The sequence below is a fragment of the Leptodactylus fuscus genome, chromosome 5, assembly GCF_031893055.1.
Source record: "Leptodactylus fuscus isolate aLepFus1 chromosome 5, aLepFus1.hap2, whole genome shotgun sequence".
Taxonomy (NCBI): Eukaryota; Metazoa; Chordata; class Amphibia; order Anura; family Leptodactylidae; genus Leptodactylus; species Leptodactylus fuscus.
In genome coordinates this window covers 10,927,999-10,947,098 of record NC_134269.1, presented here as the reverse complement: position 1 = coordinate 10,947,098, position 19,100 = coordinate 10,927,999, and the positions used below count along the sequence as shown (strand labels likewise).

Below are 19,100 nucleotides of genomic sequence, written 5' to 3'. Positions count from 1 at the left end.
ATATATATATATATATGGGAGATTATTGTTAGTTTACATATTTATGTATCTGTAGTTATTAAACTATAACTATTTGACTTGATTTTCAAAGTAGAATATTTTATTGTGGTGCTACCAGCCTGGCACCTCACACAGATTTTGGACAGCTCACCTATTATAGTACTTTCTATATTATGCTACATATTTTACAACCACCAGTCATAGGGTAACATCTGCTTATTTATCACATAATTGTCATCCAGAGAATTACTTACAATTTCATTGTCATAATTATCATCGTCATAAAGTTAATATGACTCTGCCCTTATGGGGCCACTGATATGAGTGTTCTCCAGTATATAAGACACTTCAGACTACAGATTAGATACACGGCTACAGATGAAGTTTGAGGTACCCGGAGGAATTGTAAGTAGAAGACACTCGGTATACTCTTATTGGGTTCCTTGTAATTCTACTGTTATTTTTCGTCCATCGTAAATTTTATTCTCTAAACAGCAAATTGTTCATCCTTCTGCCAAGTAAGTAAAAATTCAAAAATTTGGAAACAAATTTATTAAGTCTTTAGAGTCAAATTCAGTGTCTTCAGAAAGCTGCAAATTTTTGGACAAACCAAATTTGGCTATAAAAAAAATGGTGTGAGACAAAACCAAAAATTTATACCACTTCATAGCTGTTGTAGATTTAATTTTCTTGCACAGAGACTGAGAAACGCAACAAATGTATTGTTGTATTAATAAGTTTGTCTTAACTTAATATATCAAACTAAGGGTAAGTTCACACGGAGTATCTTGGTCAGGATTTGGAGGCCGTAACCGACTCAAAATCCTGACCAAAAAGACGGCTCCCATTGAAATCAATTGGAGCCGCTCAGGCTCCTGGAAAAAGAAGCGAGATGTTCATTCTTCAGGCCGTTCCGCCTCGCGATTCGGCCTGAAGACACTCCCTCCTCCCGACCAGGCCCATTCATTGGGCCTAAACCGGAGCAGAGTGCGTGGCTGGATGCAGGTGCAGTACATCGGCATTCAGTTGCAGCTGCCCGTATTTTGGTGCCCTCAGGTTCCGGACCAAAAAACTCCATGTGAACTTACCCTAACAGATGGCGAGCCAGTTATTACACAAAATAAAGCCATTTCATTGTCTATTTTTAGAGTTTTTTTTATTGTAAATAAAATATCCATTATTGCAACACCGTGCCTACTATAATATTCTATCCTAGTGATGAAGATAAAATACAATTTCTGCAAACTCTACCTAATTTGCTTAAAATTCGATATTACTAAAACTGTACAAAAATGTAAGAAAAATAGAAAACATAATAGAAAAAATAATAATTCTCGCATTCCTATTTTGCGCTAAATATAAAAATTGAAATTCAGATAACTAATCAAAATAGTGTAAAGTATATATTAGAATTAGAGAATTCCTAAATTCTCATTTTTGCTGTTATTGTTACAAATAGCTTAGAAACGATACTGAAAGTGCAGAAAAAAAAGCTGAATAATTTACAAATTTTGAATTAATGCGAAACTTTTGAAACAATAAACAAAATTTGTAATAGATATAAAATATCTAAAGACGTATAGAATTGTATTGCAAATTTAAATATTACGTATATACATGTAAATGTTAAAATGATGAATCACCTAATATAGATTTTTCACTTAACGGACGTCTTTTGACATTATAATATTGACTAAATTAGAATATATATATATATATATATATATATATATATATATATATATATATGTTTGAAAATAAAAGAAATTTGATAGATTTTTTTTAAATAAATTCTGATTTTGACAATTGAAGTTTACCTAAATATAACTGATATCAGTAAGTCATTATGGTATAATGTGCAGTAGGTAATATGTTTTCTATCCACAGCTAAACCAATGGATAACTACGGGAACATGGTCCATCTGTATATGGCAGTTATCGAGATCCTTCTCTTACACCCAGTGTTAGTTTTTCACTCCATGGGTCAGATGTGTAACTTGACATCTACGTCCAACCTAGAGGGGATAAGACAACTTGGAGATATCATGGTTGGGGTTTTATTACCTATCAACACTGATAAGATCTACCAAAAACTTACCTTCAACATCCGGCCTCCCAAGACCAACTGCACATTGTAAGTCTGTGTTGCCCTGCTGTATAATAGGTTGCTGCTGATACAATATACACATAGCATTCTCTTTGCTCCCTATGTATAGAGATATACGATAAGAAAAAAGTTGATCAGAATTTGCAATTTTTTTACTTATTTCTTTGTTGGAGAGCTGGAGTTGTGGGAATAGGTTACTCATTTGGTTCTCGAGCTGAAGGAGGTTGGGTTCCAAAATTTTTCAAAAATATCTTTAATCCAATATTAATTAGAACTTTACTAAGTCATTAAAAAAATCCAAGGACAATAAATAGTTTTAGAAAAAAAAAAATAGATGGTAAATATTTTTCTTCCCCTTTTTGGTTTTTGAAGGTTCAGCTTGGAATATTATCATCGGCTTATGGCTTTACTGTTCGCAATTGAGGAAATCAACAAAGATCCCAATATTCTGCCGAACATGACATTAGGATTCCAGATGTATGACACGTGTAATATTCCTCACTACGATTTACAAGGAGCTTTACAGGTCCTGACTGACTCTAGGAAATCTATCACCGACAACCAATGTAATTCTAGACTACTCTTCATTGCTGCTTTTGGGGCCACTATTTCGTCCAATTCAATCATCTTGGCCCATGTTTTGGGAACCTTCAGATATCCACAGGTAAGAATATTTTAAGTGCAAGTTGTAGAAAGTAGAAAACTATGACACACAAGATAGTATATACTACTAGGATCCTGCTCCATTAGTAAAGTGAAGGACAAAGGAGCTGAGAGCTCTATAGACCACCCCAAATACCACCCCAGATACTAGAATTAACTGCATGGAATGATCTAAAATGGTGGGTGTAGTCACACTCAACTGGAGGTTTTTTCTGCTGTTAGGATCTTCCATTTGGTGTTCCATTTCTGGTTGTTGTGGCCACTTGCCAGTGTAGAGCGTTCATGTCGGTCCAGGATTGAAGCTCAAAAACTTATTTTAATGTTCTGCTTCCACAATTTTAGAAGGTTACTTGGCCAACCAGAAGAACGAGAATGCTAATTCTGGCTGTCTCCAATCCAGTGCTTTTAACTTTGCATTTCAAATAAAGAACTGGTGAAACCAGAACAGTTAGTGAGTATGTGCTTTCTTCACCCAACTTAGGAAGCACCAGAGGGAGCAGGAACTCAGCTGCCTCATCTGTGTAGGCCAGTGTATGGAAGGAACTAAATGCTGATAATGTTACTATACGGTGGCATCAACAGTGTCAAACAAGTACTTTATATTACCAGTATCTTCTGTTTTCTGTCTTAGAACCTGACCGACTGGCTACATTACCGGTCTTCCCACCATACCAAATTTTCCATGTTTAAGTTTCTGTCCTCTAAACTGATCATTGTTCAACGTTGATATCCTTTAAATTTGCCCAACAAATGAAAATTTTTGAATTCCTATCTCACGATGTCATATTTTCATTCAATTTCTTTTAAATTTTCAGATCAGTCCAGCTTCCAGTATTTCCATGTTAGGTAACCGGAAAATGTTTCCATCCTTCTTCAGGACTGTCCCGAGTGATGCACTCCTGTCTAAAGCACTGGCTGAGCTTATTCTCAGCTTTGGTTGGACCTGGATTGGTCTTGTGGCTCTTGACAATGATTATGGCCTTCAGGGAATTCAACCAATAAAGGAAGAAATAGCCAAGGCTGGAGCTTGTGTGGCCTTCATGGAATATATTCGGCTTGGTCAACCAGATCGCAACGCCCCACGTATAGTACAGGTCATAAAGGAGTCCACAGCTACGGTTATAGTTATGTTTTCTATTGAAGCTGACTTAGTTCCTATTTTGAATGAGCTGGTGAAGCAGAATATCACCGGGAAGATCTTTATTGCCAATGCCGGTTGGTCCAGATCAGTGTTATTGTCCATTACAAATTATCTTCCAGTTTTATCTGGAACTCTTGGAGTTGTCAATAAAGACTATGTTGTTCCTGGATTAAATCAATTCCTGGCCAAGATCTGTCCATCTACGTCCAGAACAGCAACGTGGACCAGGATGTATTGGGAGAAAGTCTTCACCTGCCAATTTCTTCTTGAGAACCATACAACTTCTTCAAAAAACCCAGTGAAGATATGCACAGGATCGGAACGTATAGAAGACGTCAGGAACAATACTAACTATATCTCTAGCCTGAAATCGACTTATGCTGTGTTTGCTGCAGTTTATCTTGTATCCAAAGCCTTTGAAGATATGAAAAACTGCGAATTAGGAGAGGGGCCATTCACCAATGGAACCTGTGCAGATATTGGGAGCTTCAAACCATGGCAGGTATAATATATTATATTGTATGTTATGAACTTAATATAATCCTGGACCTGGGATATGGAAAGGTCTCAAAGCTACAATATTAAGATGGGTCAACCTATTGACAATGAACACAGGATGAAGTAATTTTGAAGAATAGGTTTACTCAAAAAAACTCATGTCAATTTAACCTTAATACTCGGCGGAGCCACAATAGTGGACATACATTATACAGACTCACAAATTTAAAGGTAAAGGTCTATGGATTTGGTACTTTTGAACAATTAATGTTCACTATTTACATCGTACAGGATCTGCTTTATAGTGACCTTGCAATATTTTTACGGCCTGTACTAATATCACGTTTACTATAAAACAGATACTGTGTGATATAAATAGTGAAGGAACCCCACACAGTACAATCTGCCCCACAGTGGACCCCACACAGTATTATATGTTCCACTTTGGGCCCCCAGACAGTATTATATGCTCCACAGTAGAGCCCTCACACAGTATTATATGCTCCACAGTAGAGCCCCCACACAGTATTATATGCTCCACAGTAGAGCCCCCACACAGTATTATATGCTCCACAATAGAGCCCCCACACAGTATTATATGCTCCACAGTAGAGACCCCACACAGAATTATATGCTCCACAATAGCCCCCCTTCCCACACGGTATTATATGCTCCACAGTAGCCCTCCTCCCCACACAGTATTAAATGCTCCACAGTTAGCCCCCCCTCCCCACACAGTATTAAATGCTTCACAGTAGGCCAACACAAACCCTCTATGTCCCAGCAGTTCCTGTAGTTAGTGGAACACTTACATGAGTGCCGGGTTGAAAGGGAAGCCGTATCATGGTTCATACACAGCAATCAGGAAAGGAATAAGCTGTAATAAATCTTCTCTGCCTTCTCTATGGGATGTCCAACTATTGTAACCTTCCTGTTTGATCTCATGTAGCTTCGTACCTCTGCATGTATATAGTTGTTGGGTGGTCATTCTGAAATGTTCACAGTCTTCTATAAGTTCCAGACGTGATTCTGTCCAGTCTTATCTAGAATAACTTAATTGATACTTCTCCATTAAATCTTCTTTCCCGCATTAGCTCACTTACTATATCCGTAGGGCGCGGCCTAACATTAAAGGGGAGAGTGAAGCATTTTTTGATGAGAATGGAGAAGTTTCCGGACTCTACTTCATTATCAACTGGCAGATGAAGCCTGACGGGACCATGACCCATGTCAAGATAGGCCACTATAATAGTTCAGCTCCCCCTCATCGGACTCTCACCATGAACTCAAGTCAGATCATGTGGAACCTGGGGAGTAAACAGGTGGGAGGAAAATAGAAATATATTACAAAATTTGGCTCTGGAAAATATTGATGTTAGTGGATTTGGATCACAATTAGCAATGGTCTCCATTACTGGTAAAGAAAAGTATAGTTTTCCCAGCATGCTTTACTCTTCTGCTGTTCTGCTTCCAAGCCTATTGTGAAGTGCTAAGGCACAGGATATAGCAATGGCATATGGATAGGATAGGAAGTTGTGGACCCAATGTCCTACCAAAACTCTTTTGGACTGGAGCACCTCTTAGGCTCCGTTCCCACGCAGTAACGCACTGCGCATTCAGACACATATACACGTGTCAGAGTGTGAGCGCTCAAAACAGATCCCATTCACTTCAATGAGTGCCGTCTTACGGGCGCTACACATTGAAATCAATGGGAGGCTTTTTAACCCATTGATTTCAATGGGTAGTACGCGTAAGCCGGCACACATTGAAGTGAATGGGCTCTGACTTGAGTGCTCACACTGTGACACATGTATACGTGTCTGAATGCGCAACACGTTACTCCGTGGGAACGGAGCCTTACAGTGTTGTCTTAGCAGCTGCCCAATTATTCACACTTTAACCCCGCATAAGGTCTGTTCATTGCTGTGGGGAGACTGACAGGTCACAACATGCTAAAATGGTCTTGTTAGAGGTAGCAGCTGGTCCAGCGGGCCAAGAAACTTCAATGTCAAGCACCAACGGCCCGGGCAAGATAATTTCCAGGTTAACGCCATTGGTCAGGACAGATGGCTATGGTTTAGAAGTCAGGTACAAGCGAGTGGTCAGGACAGGCTGAAAGGGTTCAGAGGTCAGGTACAAGCCAATGATAAGAAATGAGTATCAAGCAAAACAGGAACAGTAGACAGAACATAGGCAGTAGGTCAATAAACTGATCAGGACAGGCAAAATAAACCTAAGGGTGGGTTCACACCAGCGCCCGATCTCCGTTTGAGAGTAATAGCTTTTAAAAACCTCCATATGAGAGTCATTCCAAAAACATCATCCTATACAGGAATCCTTAAAGTCATAAAACAAAATGGTTGATGTTCCTAGGTGCCGTCTTCAAGCTGCAGTGACAGTTGCACCATTGGATTCAGGAAGGCCGTTCTGCAAGGAAAACCACCATGTTGCTATGCCTGTGTCTCGTGTCTACAAGGAGAGATCTCAAACCAGACAGGTGATATTCCAAAAAAGGAAAACTTCTCCCTGAACCCAAACTCTCTTAAAGAAAGTTTCCCATGAGCCTAACCATATACCAATACAGAACTCTAGGGTATCATTCCACTGCTGGAAAATGAAGAGGAATGTGAGGTGGACATCCATCTTGGATTCCTCTTCATTCCCCACCTTCATCAGGATTCGGTTGTAGCTTTCTACATTACGGAGTATTGGGCCACAGACTTTGTGGCTGAATCAGCTGTGGAATCCAGGGCAAGATCAAGCAGAACACTTATTTTTTCAGTGTCTTAGGTTAGTTGGAGACGACAGTGTGTATTTTGTGGTTGGCAAATTAATAATTAGTCTTCAATTTTTGTGGACTATGTGTCTTCAGTGTGTCTACAGTTTCTTCAGTATCAGTGAAGTACGTCTTCGGTGTGCCATGAGTGTGTGATCCTAGTTTGTGGATCCACCATATAAAAACACAAGTGACATCTCTATATATCCCTAGCTTGTCCATAAAAATGGACAGCACACTGATGACACAATGAGTACATCAATGTGCCATCCTAGGTTTTAAGTCTCCCATAGGCTTCTATGGCCAAGTCCGTTCCACAAAAACTGAACAGACTAGAACCTGTTGTATCTGATGCAGGGTTCTATCTGACTCGCAGACTTATCAGTGAAAAACTAGGATCGCACACGGATATCATCCACAGTCCAGTCCATACGACACTCACCAACCAGATTTTCCTCTACTATTGTCCTTTGTTTCCATCACGTCGTTCTCAGGTCACTGCGCCTCCCTCTGCTTACATGCTGCAGCGCAGAAGTTGTGTTCAGTTATGATTCCATGCTTTGGGTTCTTCTTGTACCAACTGAACACTGTCCCATTCCCTCACCTCTGTAATTGATTTTCCACCATACCCATCTCCTTCACCTTGGTTTCACCTTAGCCTCACCTCTGCGATTTACAGCCTATCTTCCTATCAAGTCTGGGATGGATTCTGGACTTCTGTTGATTGTTTTATTAACTCTTTTGCTGCTCAATGTGATGTTTCATGGTCTACATACCACAGTATTAAAAAAAAAAAAAATATTTTCTTCTGTCTATAGATTCCTTGAATTGCTTCAGATGTCCATGGGACCAATGGCCGAATCTTGAAAAATCGATGTGTCTTCTAAAACCCATTGAGTTCTTGTCTTATGAAGATATATTAGGAGCCTCCTTAGCTGCAACCAGCATGATGTCCTCAATTGTCCCAGTTGTTATTTGGGTTCTTTTCCTCCACCATAAATATACTCCACTTGTGAAAGCCAGCAATTACTCTCTTAGTTGTCTTCTACTGATGTCCCTCAGTCTTTGCTTCTTCAGCTCTTTGGGCTTTATTGGTTATCCTGATCGTGGTAAATGTCTCCTACGTCAGGTGTCTTTTGGTCTGGTCTTCACTCTCTGCGTTGCATGTATACTGGCCAAGACCATCATGGTGGTTTTTGCTTTCATGGCCACTCGACCAGGAAGCAGCCTGAGAAAATGGACAACTCTAAGAGTCTCCTACTCCATTATTTGTATCTGTCTCCTTCTACAATTAATATTGTGTATCACTTGGATGTCACTGGCTCCTCCATCACCACAATACAACACAGAAGATAAACCAGATCTCATCATTGTGGACTGTAATGATAGGTCACACATGGCCTTCTGGGTCATGCTTGGTTATCTCTTTCTTCTGGCCACCATTAGTTTCATAGTGGCCTTCTTGGCCAGAAAACTTCCAGACAGTTTTAATGAAGCCCAGTTTATCACATTTAGTATGTTGGCCTTTCTTAGTGTTTGGATATCTTTCATTCCATCCTCTCTTAGTGCACGGGGCAAATATACAGTCGCCATGGAGGTATTTGCCATCCTGGGGTCTAGTTGGGCGTTACTGATCTGTATGTTTTTTCCTAAATGTTTCATTTTACTCTTCAGACCAGAGATGAACTCTAAGGAATATCTTATGATGAGAAATAAGAATAAAGGTGCAACAAGCAGATAATAGAATAAATCTTCACCAATGTAGTATATTGTCTATTGTGCTTAGAAGAGCTAAATCTTAATGTTCTGAAACTGTCTAAGAAAGTTGATGGGGCAAATTTTCCAGAATACAAATGGTACTTTGTTTCTGAGGGTCCCTACACTTCAATTGGTAGATAAAGATTGGGACCATATCAAATGACAATGTTACTTCGACATATAACATATCTAATCAGGCAACAATGTCTGATACAGTGAAGTCTTCTTGAGATGACCAAATTTGCACAGAACAATGGTCCTCTCAAAAACAACGTACAGAGCGCAAGTCAGCAAGCATAAATACCCCCACCCCCATTCTGAAAGGACTAAAAAAAAAGTTAAATACTACGAGGGGTCAAATTTTTAAAATGGGGCGTTTCTAACATAGTAGTCTCTCAAAGCCAATTCAGAATTTAATTTGTTGATAAAAAATTGTTCAAAAAATGTGGAAATTGTCTTAAAAAAGTTAAAATTTGCTGCTAATTGTAACAGTCTTCTAATGTCCTAGAAAAAAAATATGTTTAAAAAATGGTGCAACGATAATGTGACATATAACGTGTTAAATATTAACAAATGTGTGTGATCTATCTGTGTTTACATAAGGCAGAGCTAATAAAATTTTGAAAATATTTTAACATTTCTGTAAATTTTGGAATTTTTTTTAAATATAATATATGAGCTATAAACATAAAATAGATCATTTACTAAAGGTATAAAGTGCAATGTGATTGAAGACAAAATAATTTATTATGCCTAGGCAGAGTGAATTCCAGCCGGAAGATGCCGCAGGGACGCTGCACAGAGGAGACTTCTAAAGGTAAGAGAAGAACCAGCGTTGATTGGCAGAATGTATAGCATTCTGCCAATCAACGCTGGTTCTGCATCGAACCTTAAACTTCGAACAGCTAGTAGTGTTCAATTGAGTACGAGTATTTCGAATACCGTAGTATTCGATCGAACACCTACTCGATCGAACACTACTTGCTCATCTCTAGTGGACATCTCAGAAAAAGTAGTTATGGATAGGATGATCAGTCATCTGAATATAATACTACAATATTTATACTTCAGTTGGATTTAGAAGCAATTTATACAAAGAAAGATGGAAGAATTAGATCTTGCTCTTATGGTGGGCCATGGCTAAGCTGCTTCCTTCCTTTTCACATAGAAGGACTGACCAACCACTCCACTGCACTCAGCAGTCGATCATCTCACGCGATAACACAGTGATGCAGTCTCTTCCACCCTAGTGGTGGACACCATGATTTTGTGGAGGTGCAGTCTCATAAAGGATTCTATTCTAGGGGCACAGTTTTTGGTGTTATTATATTCGGGCGGTTGGTGGATAGGGTTGATATAGAATGTTTGGATATCTGCCCAGGGCCCATGGGTCACTCAAGTCCCTCACCAAATTTATCAAGAATATGTCACTTAGAAGTGGCCTATGGTGGCTATACAATATTACATGTTCCTGTAAATACACACTCGGTTACTGGTCTTTCCATAAGAAAGGGGGCAGCCTCATAGTGTAGGCTGTGTTTATTAGCTTAGTTTTACTTTATTCATTAAGATTCCACATTAATGTATGTGAATTTAGAAAGTTATAATTGTATGAAAATATTTGGACAGCTCCAAACCTCTGGCACCTCACACCCATAGGGAATCTGATGTTAAAAATTTACCACTCACCCCTGGATCAGTTACTAAAGAAATCTTTTTTTTTTTTTTCACTTTGTATATGATATAAAATAATTCAGAGCCATCAGTCGACAATACAGGTAACATCTGCTCATTTACCTGATTGTCATCCAGGGAAATACTTACCAGCCCGCCATCATAATTATCATTAAAAAAAATGATTCATACAGTGCCCTTATGGGGCTCCTCCGAAATGACTGCTCTCCAGTATATAAGACACCTCCATCTATTACAGATTAGATACATAGATACAGGCGAAGGCTGAAGTATCCGGGGAATTGTAAGTAGAAGACACACAGAATACGCCTAGTAAGTCCGTCATACACCTGCTGCATACACAGACTGTATTAGTGGGATCATATACGTAATTCTACTGTTACTACTCACCCATAACATGTTATATCCGGAAAAAGCAAATTATTCAGTATTTAGAAAATTAAGTCAAAATGTGGAAATATTGGGAAAAAATGTATCAAGTCTTTAGAGCCAACTATAGGGTCTTCAGTCTGAAATTTTTGTCCGATCACACCACTGTAAGAAGAAAATTGCCCGAGATTATCCCAAAAATTTCCATCAACTCATGGCTGGAGTAGATGTGATTTCCTGATTGAGACAAGTTCATCTTAATAAATTTGACAAATTTGAATCTAAATGACATGAAATGCCGGGAAATTCATGATCAAATTTCAAAAAATAAAATTTCAGAAATATAATATTTGATTTTGCAAAAATTTACTTGTACGTATTCCAACATCTTTATTATAGTGATAAAGGCGACATGAAAATAACATACTAATAAGACATTACCTAATGCGGACATATGGTATAACGTACAGGAGGTGATATTACATGTTTTCCATTCACAGCCAAACCAATGGATAACTACCGGAACATTGTCCATCTGTATATGGCATTTATTGTGATACTTTTTTCACACCCAAGGTCAGTTTTTCACTCCATGAGTCCGATGTGTAAATTACCTTCTATGTCCGACCTGGAAGGGATAAGACAATCTGGAGATATCATGGTCGGAGTTTTATTACCTATTAACACCGACAAGATCTACCAAAAACTTTCCTTCAACGTCCGGCCTCCCAAGACCAACTGCACATTGTAAGTCAGTCTTGTACTACTGTATGTTTGTTGTTGATAGATCATATTATTCCGTTCACTCTCCATGTAGAGAGATATACTATAGAAAATTTGATCTGAATTTTTTTCTTTCTTGGAGAGCTGGGGTCATGGGTGCAAGTTTCAAATTTTGGTTCATGATCCGAAGGAGCCACAGATGAGTCAAATGGTTCAGTTATTGTAAGAAACGGTCAAGAATATTTATAGCAAATGGTCAGGGCGAAAAGGTCCTTGAAAATGTTCTAGTGGTGGGCAAAGATCCTAAAAATGTTCTAGTAGTTCTCTTTAGATGTTCTCCACTGAGATCTTTTACAGATTGCCTCCTCAACTCTCTCCCAAAATTCTCACATTACTGTTGTTGAAATTCTTGCAGTTATTTTGCTAAAATTTTAGCTCCTAACACAATGTTGTTGTAGTTGGACGTTTACCAATATTTGTATCTCCTCTAAATATTTTTGAATATATTATAATATAGATTTTAATATTGTTCCCAATGGTGCATTGTGGTCATAGTGTTGAGTGGTCTTTAAACAAACTAGGGGAAAAAGGCCCCGTAAAATGTTGATGCCCATATTGGGCGGTCGTAGGGTCTACTTTGCTCCTTTTCTCTGAACCTCATTTTTTGGCGAGTCTCTTGCTGGAGTCATTCATCTTAGTTTAGATTAAAGAGGTCTACAAGGCATTGTCATTTTATGTTTTTTTTTTGGGGGGGGTGTCTTCCATGATCATTCTATGGATCCATCTATCTTAGGTGACATTCACACTTGCGCCCAGTGTCCGTCCTGCACCATTCCACCGGGTTTTCATCCTCAGCCCCGAGGAACTGGACAGGGAACGTCTTCCCGACAGTCAGCTTTAAAACCCATTCATTTGAACGGGCTGTTAAAGGTAACTGCCGGTGTCCGCCTTTCCCGCGAGGAAACCGTTTCGGCCGGACACAAAGTCCTGCATGTCCGACTTTGTGTCCAGCCAAAAAAATTGTTTTCCCTGCGGAGAGGCCTGGCCTTGCATGGCCTTTTGACTCATCATGGTTTTTGTATGTCTTCTCCTTTAGTCCTTGTTGTTAGTGGGCCTCAATAACAACTCATATTTCCCACTTTCCTACGGTTACTGGTTCTGTGTCTCTTGGTATCTCATGTACCTGACTCTATTGTTTTCTGTATGTAAAACATCATAAAAATTACAAATAAAATACACTAGAGATCAGTGCCCATGGCTTCTATGACTTATTACGTACTCATATAAGTGAACTCATGTGATCTATAAACTACACATAAGAATTAGAGGATTTGTAATATTGCCGTAGTAGCTTGCCCCTGTTCACAATGGGATGTGCCAACTAAATTTTCTATATGTTATATAAATAAATGTAGCTATAAAATGTAAGAAAAAACTGTATATAGAGAGCCGACATGGATTATTGTCCACCGCATGATTTTTCCTGAAACTATGACTATATGGTGGTCTTGCCTTCATGTCCATATAATCCTGTAGATTTGGCATAAACGCTAAAAGTTACGACAAGGTCAAAGTTTTCCCAAGGACTTTTATATTCTAATGTACTTAGTAACCTGAAGGCCACTCATTTCTTCTTTTTACATGTTCGTGATGTGAACATTCGGTCAGTCTAGTAGTGAGAACTAAATAGGATAGGTTTATGATAACCTCCAGAAATCTAGGGCAGAGAAAGGATCAATTTTAGACATTGTATGCCATTGTATGGCACTATTATTACATTACATTATGTATGATGATGTTATTTGGTCATTGGTTATTGGTTATTTCTGTGTATGGCAGTGAATATGAGCGAAAGACTTGCAGGCTTGTATTGGTTAATGTAGGTCATTTTTTTGGGAAAGCTGTATCTCAGGAACGGTACGTCCGTGAGAGTTAAGGCCTGGTCTATAACCTTCTCTGACACCTGATGTATTTGTGAGCCAAATCTGGTGAAGCTCGGTCCAGTCGTTTGGCTGCGCATAGAGAACAGACAGAAACACAGAAACTCATTTTTATATATAGAACAGATGATTTTGTAAGAAGATCCTAATACAGGACTCACAGGAATCCAAAAGGAAAACATGGAGGTTGGGGTCCCAGTTTTTTTTATTTTTTTTATTACTATTAATGACCTTTAATTGCAACTCTACTAAGTTCTAAAAAAAAAAAAAAAAAACAAGAAATAATGATATAAAAAATCTAACAAATTGGTAACTATGTTTCTTCCCTTTTCTGTTGTATGTAGGTTCAGCCTGGAATATTATCACCGGGTCCAAACATTTCTGTTTACAATTGAGGAAATCAACAAAGATCCCAATATTCTACCAAACATGACATTAGGATTCCAGATGTATGACCCGTGTAATATACCTCACTACGATTTACAAGGGGCTTTACAGTTCCTGACTGACTCTAGTACGACTATCACCAACAACCAATGTAATTCTAGACCACTCTTCACTGCTGTTATGGGGGCCACAGTTTCCTCCAATTCAATCATCTTGGCTCATGTTCTGGGGACCATCAAATACCCGCAGGTAAGAAGCTTTTAAGTGATAACCACTCTATAGGGGGCACCATAGATCCATCTCATAGATCATAGTTTACACATCCCCTGATGCCACATTAATGTAAATGTGTAATGACTTTTTGTTCACACCATTCTCTTGATATTTTTGGAAGCCCACCCAATAATCCTGATGCATCTAATGGATCTGGCCACCTCCATACAGTGAAGTATCTCCACAAGGTCCTGTATTTTTGTCTATCCTTGCTGAGTTCTTGGGTGGGCATAATATTTGAGCATGTATTGCATCTCCTGACCCAGTCACCTCTGATAGGAATAGGAGTTGAATAGGAACAATCAGTTTTGAATCATGATGACTTTGACAATGTCTATCACTGAAAGGCTAGACGATGTTGGGAAAGTCACCAGATTTATTTCACGAATATTTGCAATGTTCAGTGGCCAGAGGTGCCATTATTATACTCTATAGTTTCTTCTGACCCCAGACTAGAATAAGAAGAGGCCCAAAGGAGGTGAAGAAAAATTATAAATACTCAATTTTTTTTTTAATTCCTATCACAATTTATTACATTTTTATTTAATTTCTTTTAAATTTTCAGATCAGTCCATTTTCCAGTGTTCCCCTCTTAAGTAACCGGAAAATGTTTCCATCCTTCTTCAGGACTCTCTCGAGCGACGCGGTCCAGTCGAAAGGACTGGCTCAGCTTATTCTCAGCTTTGGTTGGACCTGGATTGGTCTTTTGGCTCCTGACAATGATTATGGCCTTCAGGGAATTCAACCAATAAAGGAAGAAATAGACAAGGCCGGAGCTTGTGTGGCCTTCATGGAATATATTCGGCTTGGCCAACCAGATCGCAACGCCCCACGTATAGTACAAACCATGAAAGAGTCCACAGCTACGGTGATAGTTGTTTTTTCTATTGAAGCTGAGTTTGTTCCTATTTTGAATGAGCTGGTGAAGCAGAATATCACCGGGAAGATCTTTATTGCCAATGCCGGTTGGTCCAGATCAGTGTTATTGTCCATTACAAATTATCTTCCAGTTTTATCTGGTACTCTTGGACTTGTCAGTGAAGATTATGATGTCCCAGGATTAAGTCAATTCTTGGCCAAGATCCATCCAACAGCAACTTTGACAAAGATGTATTGGGAGAAAGTCTTCACCTGCCAATTTCTTCCTAAGAACCAAACAGCTTTGTTACAAAGCCCAGTGAAGATATGCACGGGATCGGAACGTATAGAAGACGTCAGGAACAATTCCAATTATATCTCCAGCCTGAGATCGACTTATAAAATGTTTGCTGCAGTCCATCTTGTATCCAAACCTTTAGATGATATGAAAAGTTGCAAAGTAGGTGATGGACCATTTGCCAATGGGACCTGTGCAGATATTGGGAACTTCAAACCATGGCAGGTAATAATATATTATACTGATTAATAGAAAAGTGGGGGGAGCAGTTCCATGGCCAACTAGAGGACTGGCACATGCTCAATGGGTAAAGGGAGTCACCGTTGTCAGAGGTAGGACAAGCTCCATTTGTATCTGTGCCAATGGTTTCAGGACTTCTCCCACCAACGTCAATGAACATAGTAGATGTCAGAAAGACAATCGCATAATAGTCCAACTTTTCCTACCAATCACTAATATTATAAGGGAAAGGGTATTACTAATATCATAGTTCTTGAAAAATACTGCGCTTCAAGAGGATCTGTCACCAACTCCATAACTAGAGTTTATTGCATCCTCCGATAGTTGGCCCTGGCCAATCTGGTTGTCATGTATCAGAGAATTTGCCATGTTTAGAATATTTTTGAAGAAAGATGTTCCCGTTCTCCTATAGGCTCTTGAGATTCTGCCCATTGATATTATGTTGACTTCTTATTGACATTTTTCCATTAAATCTTCTTTCCCGCTTTAGCTCACTTACTATATTCGGAGGGCTCGGCCTAACATTAAAGTGGATAATTCACCATATTTTGATGAGAACGGGGATCCTCCGGGGGTCTACGCCATTATCAACTGGCAGATGAAGCCCGACAAGACTATAACCCATGTTAAGATAGGCTACTATAATCATACAGCTCCTCCTTATCGGACTCTGACCATGAACTCAAGTCAGATCATGTGGAACCTGGGGAGTAAACAGGTGGGAGGAATAGAAATTTTTATTTGGCTATGGATAATTTTGATTTTGGTGCTTTGTACAAGAGGAAAATAATGTAAAACTTACAACAATTGCAACAGGTCTGATGTAAAACCACAACCTTTTGGATGTTTTTGCTGTAACACACTGCTGCTGCATGAGACTTTGTCATACAAGACTCCACATATACCTGTAGCTGGCCCCGATAGCCAGTATTTGCCCTCTAGTAAAGCTTGAAACAAGTCAACACAAATTTTTGGCCAAATTTTTGGAACAGTTGTGCACCCCTTAGGCCAGCCATGAATTTTACTTCTCCGGTGTCTAAGTGTTTATATTGAATGATATCACTTAAACTCATAAAACTAAGTTTTTAATGTTTCTAGGTGCCAACCTCAAGTTGCAGTGACACCTGCACCATTGGGTTCAGGAAGGCCGTTCTGCAAGGAAAACCACCATGTTGCTATGCCTGTGTCCCGTGTCTGCAAGGAGAGATCTCAAATCACACAGGTGATATTCCAAAAAGAACATTTGTCTCTTAACACAAACTCCCTTTATGTCCATTTACATAGGGTTCACAAGAAGGGTGTTTTTCCTTAGGATAGGCCATACGTATCTAATCATTGGGGTCATAACAGCTGCCTCCTGCATTCTATATAATGTATTAAGCCAGAAGTTCAGCTCCAAAGTCAATGGGTGACCCCACCATCATTATGGAGGGACTATAAGTCCCAAGCAATCCCTTCCCAATATCAACCATGTTGACCCATATATACCTATGATACAAGGTCATTTCAGGGCAGCATCCAGGCTTCCACTTTGATTCCAGCTGTAATCACCTGTCTCCCTATGTTGCTTCTAAGTGTCTACATACCTTGTGGGGTTTTTTAAAACTTTTTTTCTTCTCAGTGTAATGTATCATGTAATGTATCATGGTCATTATCTAACACAGTATAAAAATAAAAAACTAAACAAATATTTTTTTTTTCTGTCTATAGATTCCTTGAACTGCTTCAGATGTCCATGGGACCAATGGCCAAATCCAGAAAAAGCAAGATGCCTTCCAAAACCCATTGAGTTCTTGTCTTATGAAGATAGTTTAGGAGTCTCCTTAGCTGCAACCAGCATAATGTCCTCGATTGTCCCAGCTCTTGTCTTAGGGCTTTTCTTCCACCATAACAATACACCACTTGTGAAAGCCAGCAATTACTCCCTTAGTTGTCTTCTACTGATGTCCCTCAGTCTTTGCTTCTTCAGCTCTTTGGGATTTATTGGTTATCCTGATCATGGTAAATGTCTCCTACGTCAGGTGTCTTTCGGTCTGATCTTCACTCTCTGCGTTGCATGTATACTGGCCAAGACCATCATGGTGGTTTTTGCTTTCATGGCCACTCGACCAGGAAGCAGTCTGAGAAAATGGACAACCCTAAGAGTGTCCTACTCCATTATTTGTATCTGTCTCCTTCTACAATTACTATTGTGTATCACTTGGACGTCACTGGCTCCTCCATCACCACAATACAACACAGAAGATAAACCAGATCTCATCATTGTGGACTGTAATGACAGGTCACACATGGCCTTCTGGGTCATGCTTGGTTATCTCTTTCTTCTGGCCACCATTAGTTTCATAGTGGCCTTCTTGGCCAGAAAACTTCCAGACAGTTTTAATGAAGCCCAGTTTATCACATTTAGTATGTTGGCCTTTCTTAGTGTTTGGATATCTTTCATCCCATCCTCTCTTAGTGCCCGGGGCAAATATACAGTCGCCATGGAGGTATTTGCCATCCTGGGGTCTAGTTGGGCGTTACTGATCTGCATGTTTTTTCCTAAATGTTTCATTTTACTCTTCAGACCAGAGGTGAACTCTAAGGAATATCTTATGATCAGAACTATAAGTAGATAATAGACAGAATAAGTCTTCACCAATGTAGTATATTGTCTATTGTGCTTAGAGGAGCTAAATCTTAACGTTCTGAAACTGTCTAAGGAAGTCGATGGGGCAAATTTTCCAGAATACAAATGGTACTTTGTTTCTGAGGGTTCCTACACTTCAATTGGTAGATAAAGAGTAGAACCAAAAGAAATAGTCAGCTTCAGGTACTGAAATTTTACCAATTTTCAACATGCCTGAAAAATTTAATTTGTCGCAAACAACAACAGCTATGAAGGTAGCTAGAAGTCATGCAGTTCTTCTCAAGCGGAGCCGAGGGGGCTCATAGATGCCAACAACACACTCATTATATGGCATCCCTGCGAGCTGCTGAGATACCAGAACAATCATGGGCACAGTTCGAGGAATGAGTTCAACAGCAGGCCAGCTTGACAGCTGCCAAAAAACCGCAGCAGACGGATCATCAACACAAACAACATGCTCACTATATGACGTTCCAGTGCTGAGATGCCGAACAATAACAGGCACAGTGTAAGAAACAAGTTCAGCAGTAGGCCAAGTTGAGAGCTGCCAAAATGCTGGAGTATGCAGATCATCAACGCCAACAACACGCTCTTTATATGGCGTCCCAGTGAGCTGCTGAGATGCCGGAACAATCACAGGCACAGTGCAAGGAACCAGTTCAGCAGCAGGCCAGGTTGACAGTTGTTGAAACGCCGTAGCAGGTGGATCATTAACACCAACAACATGCTAATTATATGACGA

The 19,100-nt window shown here is 39.4% G+C and overlaps 2 protein-coding genes across 2 annotated transcripts; both read left to right on the top strand.

Moving 5' to 3' along the window:
• Positions 1 to 1,979: 1,979 nt before the first annotated feature.
• Positions 1,980 to 8,929, top strand: LOC142204407 (extracellular calcium-sensing receptor-like). The gene is made up of 6 exons (XM_075275719.1): positions 1,980 to 2,134; positions 2,480 to 2,771; positions 3,586 to 4,413; positions 5,504 to 5,731; positions 6,786 to 6,909; positions 8,007 to 8,929. Exons 1-6 carry the CDS (start codon positions 1,980 to 1,982, stop codon positions 8,927 to 8,929), a joined length of 2,550 nt encoding a protein of 849 aa, XP_075131820.1.
• Positions 8,930 to 11,602: 2,673 nt separating this feature from the next.
• Positions 11,603 to 18,347, top strand: LOC142204406 (extracellular calcium-sensing receptor-like). Its single transcript, XM_075275718.1, has 6 exons — positions 11,603 to 11,757; positions 14,018 to 14,309; positions 14,899 to 15,714; positions 16,220 to 16,447; positions 16,828 to 16,951; positions 17,440 to 18,347. The coding sequence occupies exons 1-6, from the start codon at positions 11,603 to 11,605 to the stop codon at positions 18,345 to 18,347; spliced, it is 2,523 nt and encodes an 840-aa protein (XP_075131819.1).
• The last annotated feature ends 753 nt before the right edge of the window (positions 18,348 to 19,100 follow it).